This window comes from Hyperolius riggenbachi, chromosome 10 (genome assembly GCF_040937935.1).
Source record: "Hyperolius riggenbachi isolate aHypRig1 chromosome 10, aHypRig1.pri, whole genome shotgun sequence".
NCBI classification, from domain to species: Eukaryota; Metazoa; Chordata; class Amphibia; order Anura; family Hyperoliidae; genus Hyperolius; species Hyperolius riggenbachi.
Genome location: NC_090655.1, coordinates 294,048,298 through 294,063,086, shown reverse-complemented (window position 1 = coordinate 294,063,086; position 14,789 = coordinate 294,048,298). Strand labels below are relative to the sequence as shown.

Here is a 14,789-nt window from a genome sequence, read left to right as displayed (position 1 = left end):
AGCAGTGAAGAAACAGAGCCACGGCAGGAGACCGGAGGATCTTAAAGGACCGGCGAGTGACAGGACAGCTGCAGGGGGCGGAGAGAAGCCCCAGGAAGTCATCACCTTTTTTCCTATGTATCTTCACTTCCACCTCAAAGAAAACCTGTAAGGAAAGAAAAACCCTCTGGGTGATACTTAGCTCGGGTGGGGGAAGCCTCTGGGGGACACGTACCTCGGGAGGGGGAAGCCTCTGGGGAAGTATCCTGAAGCTTCCCCGTCCTCCTCCGTCCTGGCAATCCAGCGCTGGGACCCCGCAAACAGTGGTGAGGTAAATATTTACCCTCCGCGTTCCTGTGCAGGCGTACTAGCCTCTCTCTAGCCCCATCGTATCCGCTCTACTTCGCGAGTCCTTTGCGTCTGCGCTGTAGAGTGGATCGATCAGGGTCGGCTATTTCTGTCTTAGCCTGAACGGAGAGCCGCTAGTGCGCCTGCGCAGGGTTGCAGTAGCGCCAACATGTTACGCAGCGCTGGACAATAAATACGTACACAGGATAACCCCGCCCCTTTCTCGCCTCGTTGGTCTTCAGTTCTTTCCTCTTCACATGAAGCATAATAGAGGCTGCAGTTAGCTTACTGACCACAAGATGGCGACCACAAGCTTTCCCCTCCAGCGGCTGGAACGCAGAGGCTAGATGGGCTGGAACGCACAGACAGGAAGGGAGGGGAGTGGCAGGAAATGGAGACAAGACATTGCTGGGACTGGCAGCACAGGAGGTGATGGGAGACTTTTATTCCAATATTTTCACTTAAACCAACATTATTATAACTTATAGAATATACAAGTCATATGATGGGGAGACAGATATTGGGGTGGGGAGTACAGGTATGAAGTTGGGGAGCACTTAGAGGGGAGGGGAGGACAGGTATTGGGGTGAGGGAGGAGCATATAGTGGGGAGGGGAGGAGCATATAGTGGGGGAGAGGAGGACAGGTATTGGGGTGAGGGAGGAGCACATAGTGGGGGAAGGGAGGGCAGGTATTGGGGTGGGGGAGGAGCACATAGTGGGGGAGGGGAGGACAGGTATTGGGGGTAGGGGAGGAGCACATAGTGGGGGAGGGGAGGGCAGGTATTGGGGTGGGGGAGGAGCACATAGTGGGGAGGAGAGGACAGGTATTGGGGTGAGGGGAGGAGCACATAGTGGGGGAGGGGAGGACAGGTATTGGGGTGGGGGAGGAGCATATAGTGGGGGAGTGGAGGACAGGTATTGGGGTGAGGGAGGAGCATATAGTGGGGGAGGGGAGGACAGGTATTGGGGAGGGAGGAGCACATAGTGGGGGAGGGGAGGGCAGGTATTGGGGTGAGGGGAGGAGCACATAGTGGGGGAGGACAGGTATTGGGGTGAGGGAGGAGCACATAGTGGGGGAGGGGAGGACAGGTATTGGGGTGAGGGGAGGAGAACATAGTGGGGGAGGGAAGGACAGGTATTGGGGTGTGGGAGGAGCACATAGTGGGGAGGGGAGGACAGGTATTGGGGTGAGGGAGGAGCACATAGTGGGGGAGGGGAGGACAGGTATTGGGGTGAGGGAGGAGCACATAGTGGGGGAGGGGAGGACAAGTATTGGGGTGAGGGGAGGAGCACATAGTGGGGAGGGGAGGGCAGGTATTGGGGTGAGGGGAGGAGCACATAGTGGGGTGGGGGAGGAGCACATAGTGGGGGAGAGGGGACAGGTTTTGGGGTGAAGGGAGGAGCACATACTGGGGGCGGGGAGGGCAGGTATTGGGGTGAGAGGAGGAGCACATAGTGGGGGAGGGCAGGTATTGGGGTGAGGGGAGGAGCACATAGTGGGGGAGGGGAGGGCAGGTATTGGGGTGAGGGAGGAGCACATAGTGGGGGAGGGGAGGACAGGTATTGGGGTGAGGAAGGAGCACATATTGGGGTGAGGGAGGAGCACATAGTGGGGGAGGGGGGGGCAGGTATTGGGGTGGGGAGGAGCACATAGTGGGGGAGGGGAGGACAGGTATTAGGGTGAGGGGAGGAGCACATAGTGGGGGAGGGGAGGACAGGTATTGGGGTGAAGGAGGAGCACATAGTGGGGAGGGGAGGACAGGTATTGGGGTGTGGGAGGAGCACATAGGGGGGAGGGGAGGACAGGTTTTGGGGTGAGGGAGGAGCACATAGTGGGGGAGGTGACAACAGGTATTGGAGTGAGGGGAGGAGCACATTTTGGGGTGAGGGGAGGAGCATATAGTGGGGGAGGACAGGTATTGGGGTAGGGGAGGAGCACATAGTGGGGGAGGGGAGGGCAGGTATTGGGGTGAGGGAGGAGCACATAGTGGGGGAGGGGAGGGCAGGTATTGGGGTGAGGGAGGAGCACATAGTGGGGGAGGGGAGGGCAGGTATTGGGGTGAGGGAAGGAGCACATAGTGGAGAAGGGTAGAACAAATATTGGGGTGAGGGAGGAGCACATAGTGGGGGAGGGGAGGACAGGTATTGGGGTGAGGGAGGAGCACATAGTGGGGGAGGGGAGGATAGGTATTGGGGTGGGGGAGGAGCACATAGTGGGGGAGAAGAGGGCGGGATAGGTATTCGAGTGGGGGAGGGCAGGACTGGTCAGCGGTGGGCTCTCCAGTCCCTAAGGACTCGAATTTGTGATTGAAATTAGGCTTAATTGGCTCAGCTGTGCGGCTGGGAGAGAAGGGGTTACTTACCCATAAGTCCATTGTCTTCTATGCGTTCCAAACGTCTTCAACGTCTTCAAGTTGGAAGGAGGAAGTGTGTGGTAGTGAGTCTTGCGTCCAACAGGTTGCGTGCGAGACATTGGGAACGCATAGAAGACAACGGACTTATGGGTAAGTAACCCCTTCTCTCCCAGCCACACAGCTGAGGCAATTAAGCCTCATTTCAATAACGAATTCGAGACCTTAGGGACTGGTGAGCACAACCCTAGGACTGGTATTGAGGTGGGGAAGTGTTTAGTCTAGAGGACATTCTGTGCACTTTCTGTCACATGAAGCTGATAGACACCCCCTGTAGACGTGACTGGAGAGGTGAGGAGGGTTCTGGGAGTGTCACATGACTGGAGAGGTGAGGAGAATTCTGGGAGTGTCACATGACTAGAGAGGTGGGAAGGATTCTGGGAGTGTCATATGACTGGAGAGGTGAGGAGGATTCTGGGAGTGTCACATGACTGGAGAGGTGAGGAGGATTCTGGGAGTGTCACATGACTGGAGAGGTGAGGAGGATTCTGGGAGTGTCACATGACTGGAGAGGTGAGAAGGATTCTGGGAGTGTCACATGACCTTACCTTCAGTCTCTCCATACAGAGTCTCCCTTCTGTGAAGTCTGGTGACCATCGCGGTGCCCCCACCTCTCCCCCTGATATCTGAGAGACACGAGACGCCCACAACATCCTCACTGATCTGCTGTCGGGGTGAGTTGAGCATTAGCAGGAATTATGGGACAGTATCCAGTGACAGCTAGTGATTTGTATGGTGGTGACTGTATCATTCTGTGTGTCAGGTTCCAATAAGGAGGCTCATTGTCTCATCTATTTCTCCATGGAGGAGGGGCAGTATATAGAAGGACACCAGGACCTCTACAAGGACGCCATGATGGAGAGTCAGCCGCCCCTCACATCACCGGGTAAGGGGAGACTTTCATTGTAAAGGAGAGAGCAGTACTTGGGGTCCACCCAGATCCCCCATTATCTGATAATCACATAGAGACAATGTATTCAGTCAGTGTGTGTGTTTCCTACAGATGTATCCAGTAACAGAAACCCACCAGAGAGATGTACAGGTCCTCTTTATTCCCAGGATTGTCCACCTAGATCCCCTATCATCTGATAATCACATAGAGACAATGTATTCAGTCAGTGTGTGTGTTTCCTACAGATGTATCCAGTAACAGAAACCCACCAGAGAGATGTACAGGTCCTCTTTATTCCCAGGATTGCCCACCTAGATCCCCCATCATCTGATAAACACATAGAGACAATGTATTCAGTCAGTGTGTGTGTTTCCTACAGATGTATCCAGTAACAGAAACCCACCAGAGAGATGTACAGGTCCTCTTTATTCCCAGGATTCTCCACCTAGATCCCCCATCATCTGATAATCACATAGAGACAATGTATTCAGTCAGTGTGTGTGTTTCCTACAGATGTATCCAGTAACACAAACCCACCAGAGAGATGTACAGGTCCTCTTTATTCCCAGGATTGCCCACCTAGATCCCCCATCATCTGATAATCACATAGAGACAATGTATTCAGTCAGTGTGTGTGTTTCCTACAGATGTATCCAGTAACAGAAACCCACCAGAGAGATGTACAGGTCCTCTTTATTCCCAGGATTGTCCACCTAGATCCCCCATCATCTGATAATCACATAGAGACAATGTATTCAGTCAGTGTGTGTGTTTCCTACAGATGTATCCAGTAACAGAAGCCCACCAGAGAGATGTACAGGTCCTCTTTATTCCCGGGATTGTCCACCTAGATCCCCTATCATCTGATAATCACATAGAGACAATGTATTCAGTCAGTGTGTGTGTTTCCTACAGATGTATCCAGTAACAGAAACCCACCAGAGAGATGTACAGGTCCTCTTTATTCCCAGGATTGCCCACCTAGACCCCCCATCATCTGATAATCACATAGAGACAATGTATTCAGTCAGTGTGTGTGTTTCCTACGGATGTATCCAGTAACAGAAACCCACCAGAGAGATGTACAGGTCCTCTTTATTCCCAGGATTGCCCACCTAGATCCCCCATCATCTGATAATCACATAGAGACAATGTATTCAGTCAGTGTGTGTGTTTCCTACAGATGTATCCAGTAACAGAAACCCATCAGAGAGATGTACAGGTCCTCTTTATTCCCAGGATTGTCCACCTAGATCCCCCATCATCTGATAATCACATAGAGACAATGTATTCAGTCAGTGTGTGTGTTTCCTACAGGTGTATCCAGTAACAGAGACCCACCAGAGAGATGTACAGGTCCTCTTTATTCCCGGGATTGTCCACAGGATGATCTCGCCCCCCTCGGCCATTATCAGGTAGGTGGGACTGGGGGTCTTCAGAGGCTCTGTACTGTATTATATTATCCTTCTGGATGTGCTGTTATCTGTGTTCACATTTTAAATTATTTCACATTTTGGGGCACTTAGGGTGGAGAAGTGACACATAAGTGTGCGGTGGTTAAAGAGAAAGAAGAAGAGACATATGTGAGGAGTGATCAGCAGTCTATGGAGGAGGGAGACATGATGAGGAGAAGTAAAGAGGAAGAAGAAGAGACGTATGTGAGGAGTGATCAGCAGTCTATGGAGAAGGGAGACATGATGAGGAGAAGTAAAGAGGAAGAAGAAGAGACGTATGTGAGGAGTGATCAGCAGTCTATGGAGGAGGGTGACATGATGAGGACATGTAAAGAGGAAGAAGAGACGTATGTGAGGAGTGATCAGCAGTCTATGGGGGAGGGTGACATGATGAGGACAAGTAAAGAGGAAGAAGAAGAGACGTATGTGAGGAGTGATCAGCAGTCTATGGAGGAGGGTGACATGATGAGGACAAGTAAAGAGGAGGAAGAAGAGACATATGTGAGGAGTGATCAGCAGTCTATGGAGGAGGGTGACATGATGAGGACATGTAAAGAGGAAGAAGAGACGTATGTGAGGAATGATCAGCAGTCTATGGAGGAGGGAGACATGATGAGGACAAGTAAAGAGGAAGAAGAAGAGACATATGTGAGGAGTGATCAGCAGTCTATGGAGAAGGGAGACATGATGAGGACAAGTAAAGAGGAAGAAGAAGAGACGTACGTGAGGAGTGATCAGCAGTCTATGGAGGAGGGAGACATGATGAGGACAAGTAAAGAGGAAGAAGAAGAGACGTATGTGAGGAGTGATCAGCAGTCTATGGAGAAGGGAGACATGATGAGGACAAGTAAAGAGGAAGAAGAAGAGACATATGTGAGGAGTGATCAGCAGTCTATGCAGGAGGGTGACATGATGAGGACATGTAAAGAGGAAGAAGAAGAGACGTATGTGAGGAGTGATCAGCAGTCTATGGAGGAGGGTGACATGATGAGGACATGTAAAGAGGAAGAAGAGACGTATGTGAGGAGTGATCAGCAGTCTATGGAGGAGGGTGACATGAGGACAAGTAAAGAGGAAGAAGAAGAGACGTATGTGAGGAGTGATCAGCAGTCTATGGAGGAGGGTGACATGATGAGGACAAGTAAAGAGGAAGAAGAAGAGACATATGTGAGGAGTGATCAGCAGTCTATGGAGGAGGGTGACATGATGAGGACAAGTAAAGAGGAAGAAGAAGAGACGTATGTGAGGAGTGATCAGCAGTCTATGGAGGAGGGAGACATGATGAGGACAAGTAAAGAGGAAGAAGAAGAGACTTATGTGAGGAGTGATCAGCAGTCTATGGAGGAGGGTGACATGATGAGGACAAGTAAAGAGGAAGAAGAAGAGACGTATGTGAGGAGTGATCAGCAGTCTATGGAGAAGGGTGACATGATGAGGACATGTAAAGAGGAAGAAGAGGAGACATATGTGAGGAGTGATCAGCAGTCTATGGAGGAGGGTGACATGATGAGGACAAGTAAAGAGGAAGAAGAAGAGACATATGTGAGGAGTGATCAGCAGTCTATGGAGGAGGGAGGCATGATGAGGACAAGTAAAGAGGAAGAAGAAGAGACATATGTGAGGAGTGATCAGCAGTCTATGGAGGAGGGGGACATGATGAGGACAAGTAAAGAGGAAGAAGAAGAGACAAATGTGAGGAGTGATCAGCAGTCCATGGAGAAGGGAGACATGATGAGGACAAGTAAAGAGGAAGAAGAGGAGACGTATGTGAGGAGTGATCAGCAGTCTATGGTGGAGGGAGACATGATGAGGACAAGTAAAGAGGAAGAAGAAGAGACAAATGTGAGGAGTGATCAGAAGTCTATGGTGGAGGGTGACATGATGGGGACATGTAAAGAGGAAGAAGAAGAGACGTATGTGAGGAGTGATCAGCAGTCTATGGAGAAGGGAGACATGATGAGGACAAGTAAAGAGGAAGAAGAAGAGACGTATGTGAGGAGTGATCAGCAGTCTATGGAGGAGGGAGACATGATGAGGACAAGTAAAGAGGAAGAAGAAGAGACGTATGTGAGGAGTGATCAGCAGTCTATGGAGGAGGCAGACATGATGAGAACAAGTAAAGAGGAAGAAGAAGAGACGTATGTGAGGAGTGATCAGCAGTCTATGGAGGAGGGTGACATGATGAGGACAAGTAAAGAGGAGGAAGAAGAGACGTATGTGAGGAGTGATCAGCAGTCTATGGAGGAGGGAGACATGATGAGGACAAGTAAAGAGGAGGAAGAAGAGACGTATGTGAGGAGTGATCAGCAGTCTATGGAGGAGGGTGACATGATGAGGACAAGTAAAGAGGAGGAAGAAGAGACGTATGTGAGGAGTGATCAGCAGTCTATGGAGGAGGGAGACATGATGAGGACAAGTAAAGAGGAGGAAGAAGAGACGTATGTGAGGAGTGATCAGCAGTCTATGGAGGAGGGAGGCATGATGAGGACAAGTAAAGAGGAGGACAGTGTTACAGAGGGCAGAACAGGTGAGTAATCAGCAGTAATACAGGATAATGTGGATGGTTATTGCTGGTGTGGCTGTATTGCTGCTCACAGACTGGCCTGATTTAGGGTTATGCTTTGTAGAATTATTAGATTGTTGTCATCTTCAAAGATCACTATCCTGAAATAATGTAATGAGAATACAATACAGGTGTAAATAGCCAGTATCTGAGAATCCTAATGAGGCAGCACTTACACAGACGTTATATAGTCTTATACATCTGCAAAGGATTATAGTCTCATCAGATTCCTGATATTTGAGAACAAGGAGATTAAGCGCTAATAAACTAGCAAAGTATCACTATACATCTGAACAATGTCCCGCCATAAATATACACACCAACAAAGTCCACATAAATATCTCTTAACATGTCCTCCAGTACACCGTCAGTATCTTTAAATGATTCCCCAGCTTTTCATGTATCAAATAGTACAGTGAACGTTCACCAGATTGTATGGTGACCACATTAGGATCAGCAATCTGCGCCTCTGGCCTTGCCAGTTTAACAGGAATCCTGCAGCTAATCGTCCTCCAATCTTCAAAACTCCATACATGGCAATAGTGTGATACTGTATGGCTTAAGCATACAAAATGCCACCGGTGCTCCCCAATTGTACTGCAAGCACCCAGTGTTCCCCCACCAAGCAATAACTTAAGCCTCTCACCAGATCCTTTTGCCAATCCAATACAGATCAGCAAACTGCGCTTGAATATGAGTCACGATCATTTCTTCCAGCAGATCAGTTCCTAAGACTCAAACAGACTTATAGTGTGAATCCAGCTTTATTTGAAAAGGTTAAGAAGCACTTACCAATTTCCAATTTCTATGCGCATATACAAAACGTTTCTCCCGGACTCGTCCTAGCGTCTCCTCACTACTTTGTTGAGCGCACTGTGTTTAGTTTTGTTGAATTCTCTTTAAAGACAATCTGAAGCGAGTATAAAACTCGCTTCTTCTCTTATATTCAGCAGGGGCATGTGTGCCCCTGCTAAACCGCCGCTATCCCGCGGCTGAACGGGGGTCCCTTACCCCCCAAATCCCCTCCATCCTTGCCGGGGATCTCTTCCTGGTGAGGCAGGGCTAATGGCCGCAGCCCTGCCTCTCACACGTCTGTCAGCGCATATCTCCGCCTCTCATACTTTTATTTTCAGGTATATAGTGTTTTTTCTAACATTGCATCATTCTATAATATGTGCAGATTACACAACACTCAGCATTCAAAATGATTCTTTCAGAGCAGTCTGTGAAGTAATGACCTCTCCTCTGCCAGAGGAAAAGTAAATAGTCCAGGAACAGTTGAGATAATAAAAGTCAGATAACAGCCCTCTCCACGACTAACTTAGTGGGAGAGCTTAATGGCTTGTTTGCATAGAGATAACAACTGGAGTTTCTCAACTCTTCCTGTACTGGAAACAATTACACTGATGTATCTGATCTTAACCAGCTGAGCGGTCTGGACGAGCTCAGCTCGTCCAACACCGCCAGCGGCTGCCGCTCAGGCCCTGCTGGGCCGATTTTAACGAAATAAAAAGCAGCACACGCAGCCGGCACTTTGCCAGCCGCGTGTGCTGCCTGATCGCCGCCGCTCTGCGGCGATTCGCCGCGAGCAGCGGCGAAAGAGGGCCCCCCTAGCCGCCTGAGCCCAGCGTAGCCGGAACAAAAAGTTCCGGCCAGCGCTAAGGGCTGGATCGGAGGCGGCTGACGTCAGGACGTCGGCTGACGTCGATGACGTCACTCCGCTCGTCGCTATGGCGACGATATAAGCGAAACAAGGAAGGCCGCTCATTGCGGCCTTCCTTGTTTATTCTGGGCGCCGGAGGCGATCGGAAGATCGCCTCCGGAGCGCCCTCTAGTGGGCTTTCATGCAGCCAACTTTCAGTTCGCTGCATGAAATAGTTTTTTTTTTATTTAAAAAAAACCCTCCCGCAGCCACCCTGGCGATTTAATCAGAACACCAGGGTGGTTAATGTTTTATTTCTTAGCTGTGATACACATACAAATCATAATATCATCATTTTTTTTTCGCTTCAGTGTCTATTTAAAGGCCTGTCAGATAAGATGGATTACAAGCCAGAAATATTCATGGAAATATTAATGGTCCCTGTACATTACTGTACACAGATTGATCACAGTAGGGGGTGACTTAGTGTTACTGGCCTGTAATAAGCTGATAATGGTCACTGTACATTACTGTACACAGATTGGTCACAGTAGAGGGTGACTTAGTGTCACTGGCCTGTAATAAGCTGATAATGGTCACTGTACATTACTGTACACAGATTGGTCACAGTAGGGGTGACTTAGTGTTACCGGCCTGTAATAAGCTGATAGTGGTCACTGTACATTACTGTACACAGATTGATCACAGTAGGGGGTGACTTAGTGTTACTGGCCTGTAATAAGCTGATAATGGTCACTGTACATTACTGTACACAGATTGGTCACAGTAGGGGTGACTTAGTGTTACTGGCCTGTAATAAGCTGATAATGGTCACTGTACATTACTGTACACAGATTGGTAACAGTAGGGATGACTTAGTGTTACCGGCCTGTAATAAGCTGATAATGGTCCCTGTACATTACTGTACACAGATTGATCACAGTAGGGGGTGACTTAGTGTTACTGGTCTGTAATAAGCTGATAATGGTCACTGTACATTACTGTGCACAGATTGGTCACAGTAGGGGTGACTTAGTTTTACTGGCCTGTAATAAGCTGATAATGGTCACTGTACATTACTGTACACAGATTGGTAACAGTAGGGATGACTTAGTGTTACCGGCCTGTAATAAGCTGATAATGGTCACTGTACATTACTGTACACAGATTGGCCACAGCACTGGTGACTTAGTGTTACCGGCCTGTAATAAGCTAATAATGGTCACTGTACATTACTGTACACAGATTAGTCACAGTAGGGGTGACTTAGTGTTACCGGCCTGTAATAAGCTGATAATGGTCACTGTACATTACTGTACTCAGATTGGTCACAGTAGGAGTTCCTTAGTGTTATCAGCCTGTAATAAGCTAATAATGGTCACTGTACATTTCTGTACACAGATTGATCACAGTAGGGAGAGTTAGTGTTACTGGTCTGTAATAAGCTGATAATGGTCACTGTACATTACTGTACACAGATTGGTCACAGTAGTGGTGACTTAGTGTTACCGGCCTGTATTAAGCTGATAATGGTCACTGTATATTACTGTAAACAGATTGGCCACAGTAGGGGGTGACTTAGTGTTACTGGCCTGTAATAAGCTGATAATGGTCACTGTATATTACTGTACACAGATTGGTCACAGTAGTGGTGACTTAGTGTTACCGTCCTGTAATAAGCTGATAATGGTCACTGTACATTACTGTACACAGATTGGTCACAGTAGGGGTGACTTAGTGTTACCGGCCTGTATTAAGCTGATAATGGTCACTGTACATTACTGTACACAGATTGGCCACAGTACTGGTGACTTAGTGTTACCGGCCTGTAATAAGCTGATAATAGTCACTGTACATTACTGTACACAGATTGGTCACAGTAGGAGTTACTTAGTGTTACCGGCCTGTAATAAGCTGATAATGGTCACTGTACATTACTGTACACAGATTGGTCACAGTAGGGGTGACTTAGTGTTACCGGCCTGTAATAAGCTGATAATGGTCACTGTACATTACTGTACACAGATTGGTCACAGTAGGGGTGACTTAGTGTTACTGGCCTGTAATTAGCTGATAATGGTCACTGTACATTACTGTACACAGATTGGTCACAGTAGGGGTGACTTAGTGTTACTGGCCTGTAATTAGCTGATAATGGTCACTGTACATTACTGTACACAGATTGGTCACAGTAGGGGGTGACTTAGTGTTACTGGCCTGTAATTAGCTGATAATGGTCACTGTACATTACTGTACACAGATTGGTCACAGTAGGGGTGACTTAGTGTTACCGGCCTGTAATAAGCTGATAATGGTCACTGTACATTACTGTACACAGATTGGTCACAGTAGGGATGACTTAGTGTTACCGGCCTGTAATAAGCTGATAATGGTCACTGTACATTACTGTACACAGATTGGTCACAGTAGGGGGTGACTTAGTGTTACTGGCCTGTAATTAGCTGATAATGGTCACTGTACATTACTGTACACAGATTGGTCACAGTAGGGGTGACTTAGTGTTACTGGCCTGTAATTAGCTGATAATGGTCACTGTACATTACTGTACACAGATTGGTCACAGTAGGGGGTGAATTGGTGTTATCAGCCTGTAATAAGCTGATAATGGTCACTGTACATTACTGTACACAGATTGGTCACAGTAGGGATGACTTAGTGTTACCGGCCTGTAATAAGCTGATAATGGTCACTGTACATTACTGTACACAGATTAATCACAGTAGGGGGAGTTAGTATTACTGGTCTGTAATAAGCTGATAATGGTCACTGTACTTTACTGTACACAGATTGGTCTCAGTAGGGGGTGACTTAGTGTTACCGGCCTGTAATAAGCTGATAATGCTCACTGTACATTACTGTACACAGACTGGTCACAGTAGGGGGTGAATTGGTGTTATCAGCCTGTAATAAGCTGATAATGGTCACTGTACATTACTGTACACAGATTGGTCACAGTAGGGGTGACTTAGTGTTACTGGCCTGTAATAAGCTGATAATGGTCACTGTACATTACTTTACACAGATTGGTCACAGTAGGGGTGACTTAGTGTTACTGGCCTGTAATAAGCTGATAATGGTCACTGTACATTACTGTACACAGATTGGTCACAGTGGGAGTGACTTAGTGTTACTGGCCTGTAATAAGCTGATAATGGTCACTGTGCGTTACTCTACACGGATTGCTCACAGTAGGGGTGACTTAGTGTTACCGGCCTGTAATAAGCTGATAATGGTCACTGTACATTACTGTACACAGATTGGTCACAGTAGGGGTGACTTAGTGTTACCGGCCTGTAATAAGCTGATAATGGTCACTGTACATTACTGTACACAGATTGGTCACAGTAGGGGGTGACTTAGTGTTACTGGCCAGTAATAAGCTGATAATGGTCACTATACATTACTGTACACAGATTGGTCACAGTAGGGGGTGACTTAGTGTTACTGGCCTGTAATAAGCTGATAATGGTCACTGTACATTACTGTACACAGATTGGTCACAGTAGGGGTGACTAAGTGTTACCGGCCTGTAATAAATTGATAATGGTCCCCGTACATTACTATACACAGATTAATCACAGTAGGGGTGACTTAGTGTTACTGGCCTGTAATAAGCTGATAATGGTCACTGTACATTACTGTACACAGATTGGTCACAGTAGGGGTGACTTAGTGTTACTGGCCTGTAATAAGCTGATAATGGTCACTGTGCGTTACTCTACACGGATTGCTCACAGTAGGGGTGACTTAGTGTTACCGGCCTGTAATAAGCTGATAATGGTCACTGTACATTACTGTACACAGATTGGTCACAGTAGGGGTGACTTAGTGTTACTGGCCTGTAATAAGCTGATAATGGTCACTGTACATTACTTTACACAGATTGGTCACAGTAGGGGTGACTTAGTGTTACCGGCCTGTAATAAGCTGATAATGGTCACTGTACATTACTGTACACAGATTGGTCACAGTAGGGGTGACTTAGTGTTACCGGCCTGTAATAAGCTGATAATGGTCACTGTACATTACTGTACACAGATTGGTCACAGTAAGGGTGACTTAGTGTTACTGGCCTGTAATAAGCTGATAATGGTCACTGTACGTTACTGTACACAGAATGGCCACAGTAGGGGTGACTTAGTGTTACCGGCCTGTAATAAGCTGATAATGGTCACTGTACATTACTGTACACAGATTGGTCACAGTAGGGATGACTTAGTGTTACCGACCTGTAATAAGCTGATAATGGTCACTGTACATTACTGTACACAGATTGGTCACAGTAGGGGTGACTTAGTGTTACTGGCCTGTAATAAGCTGATAATGGTCACTGTACATTACTGTACACAGATTGGTCACAGTAGGGATGACTTAGTGTTACTGGCCTGTAATAAGCTGATAATGGGCACTGTTCATTACTGTACACAGATTGATCACAGTAGGGGGAGTTAGTGTTACTGGTCTGTAATAAGCTGGTAATGGTCACTGTACATTACTGTACACAGATTGGTCACAGTAGGGGTGACTTAGTTTTACCGGCCTGTAATAAGCTGATAATGGTCACTGTACATTACTGTACACAGATTGGTCACAGTAGGGGTGACTTAGTGTTACCAGCCTGTAATAAGCTGATAATGGTCACTGTACATTACTGTACACAGATTGGTCACAGTAGGGGAGACTTAGTGTTACTAGCCTGTAATAAGCTGATAATGGTAACTATACATTACTGTACACAGATTGGTCACAGTAGGGGGTGAATTGGTGTTATCAGCCTGTAATAAGCTGATAATGGTCACTGTACATTACTGTACACAGATTGGTCACAGTAGGGGTGACTTAGTGTTACCAGCCTGTAATAAGCTGATAATGGTCACTGTACATTACTCTACACGGATTGCTCACAGTAGGGGTGACTTAGTGTTACCGGCCTGTAATAAGCTGATAATGGTCACTTTACATTACTGTACACAGATTGGTCACAGTAGGGGTGACTTAGTGTTACTGGCCTGTAATAAGCTGATAATGGTCACTGTACATTACTTTACACAGATTGGTCACAGTAGGGGTGACTTAGTGTTACCGGCCTGTAATAAGCTGATAATGGTCACTGTACATTACTGTACACAGATTGGTCACCGTATGGGATGACTTAGTGTTACTGGCCTATAATAAGCTAATAATGGTCACTGTACATTACTGTACAGAGATTGGTCACAGTAGGTGTGACTTACTGTTACCGGCCTGTAATAAGCTGATAATGGTCACAGTACATTACTGTACACAGATTGGCCACAGTAGGGGTAACTTAGTGTTACTGGTCTGTAATAAGCTGATAATGGTCACTGTACATTACTGTACACAGATTGGTCACCGTATGGGGTGACTTAGTGTTACTGGCCTGTAATAAGCTGATAATGGTCACTGTACATTACTGTACACAGATTGGTCACAGTAGGAGTGACTTAGTGTTACAGG

At 47.1% G+C, this 14,789-nt stretch overlaps 1 protein-coding gene across 1 annotated transcript in view; it reads left to right on the top strand.

Annotated features, from left to right (window-relative positions):
• LOC137537310 (uncharacterized) overlaps window positions 1-14,789 on the top strand; it is a 166,106-nt gene that overhangs the window by 65,450 nt on the left and 85,867 nt on the right. The window contains exons 7-9 of the mRNA XM_068259384.1: window positions 3,503-3,625; window positions 4,949-5,046; window positions 7,465-7,612. Coding sequence (XP_068115485.1) covers window positions 3,503-3,625; window positions 4,949-5,046; window positions 7,465-7,612 — 369 coding nt within the window. The remainder of the gene's footprint in view (window positions 1-3,502; window positions 3,626-4,948; window positions 5,047-7,464; window positions 7,613-14,789) is intronic.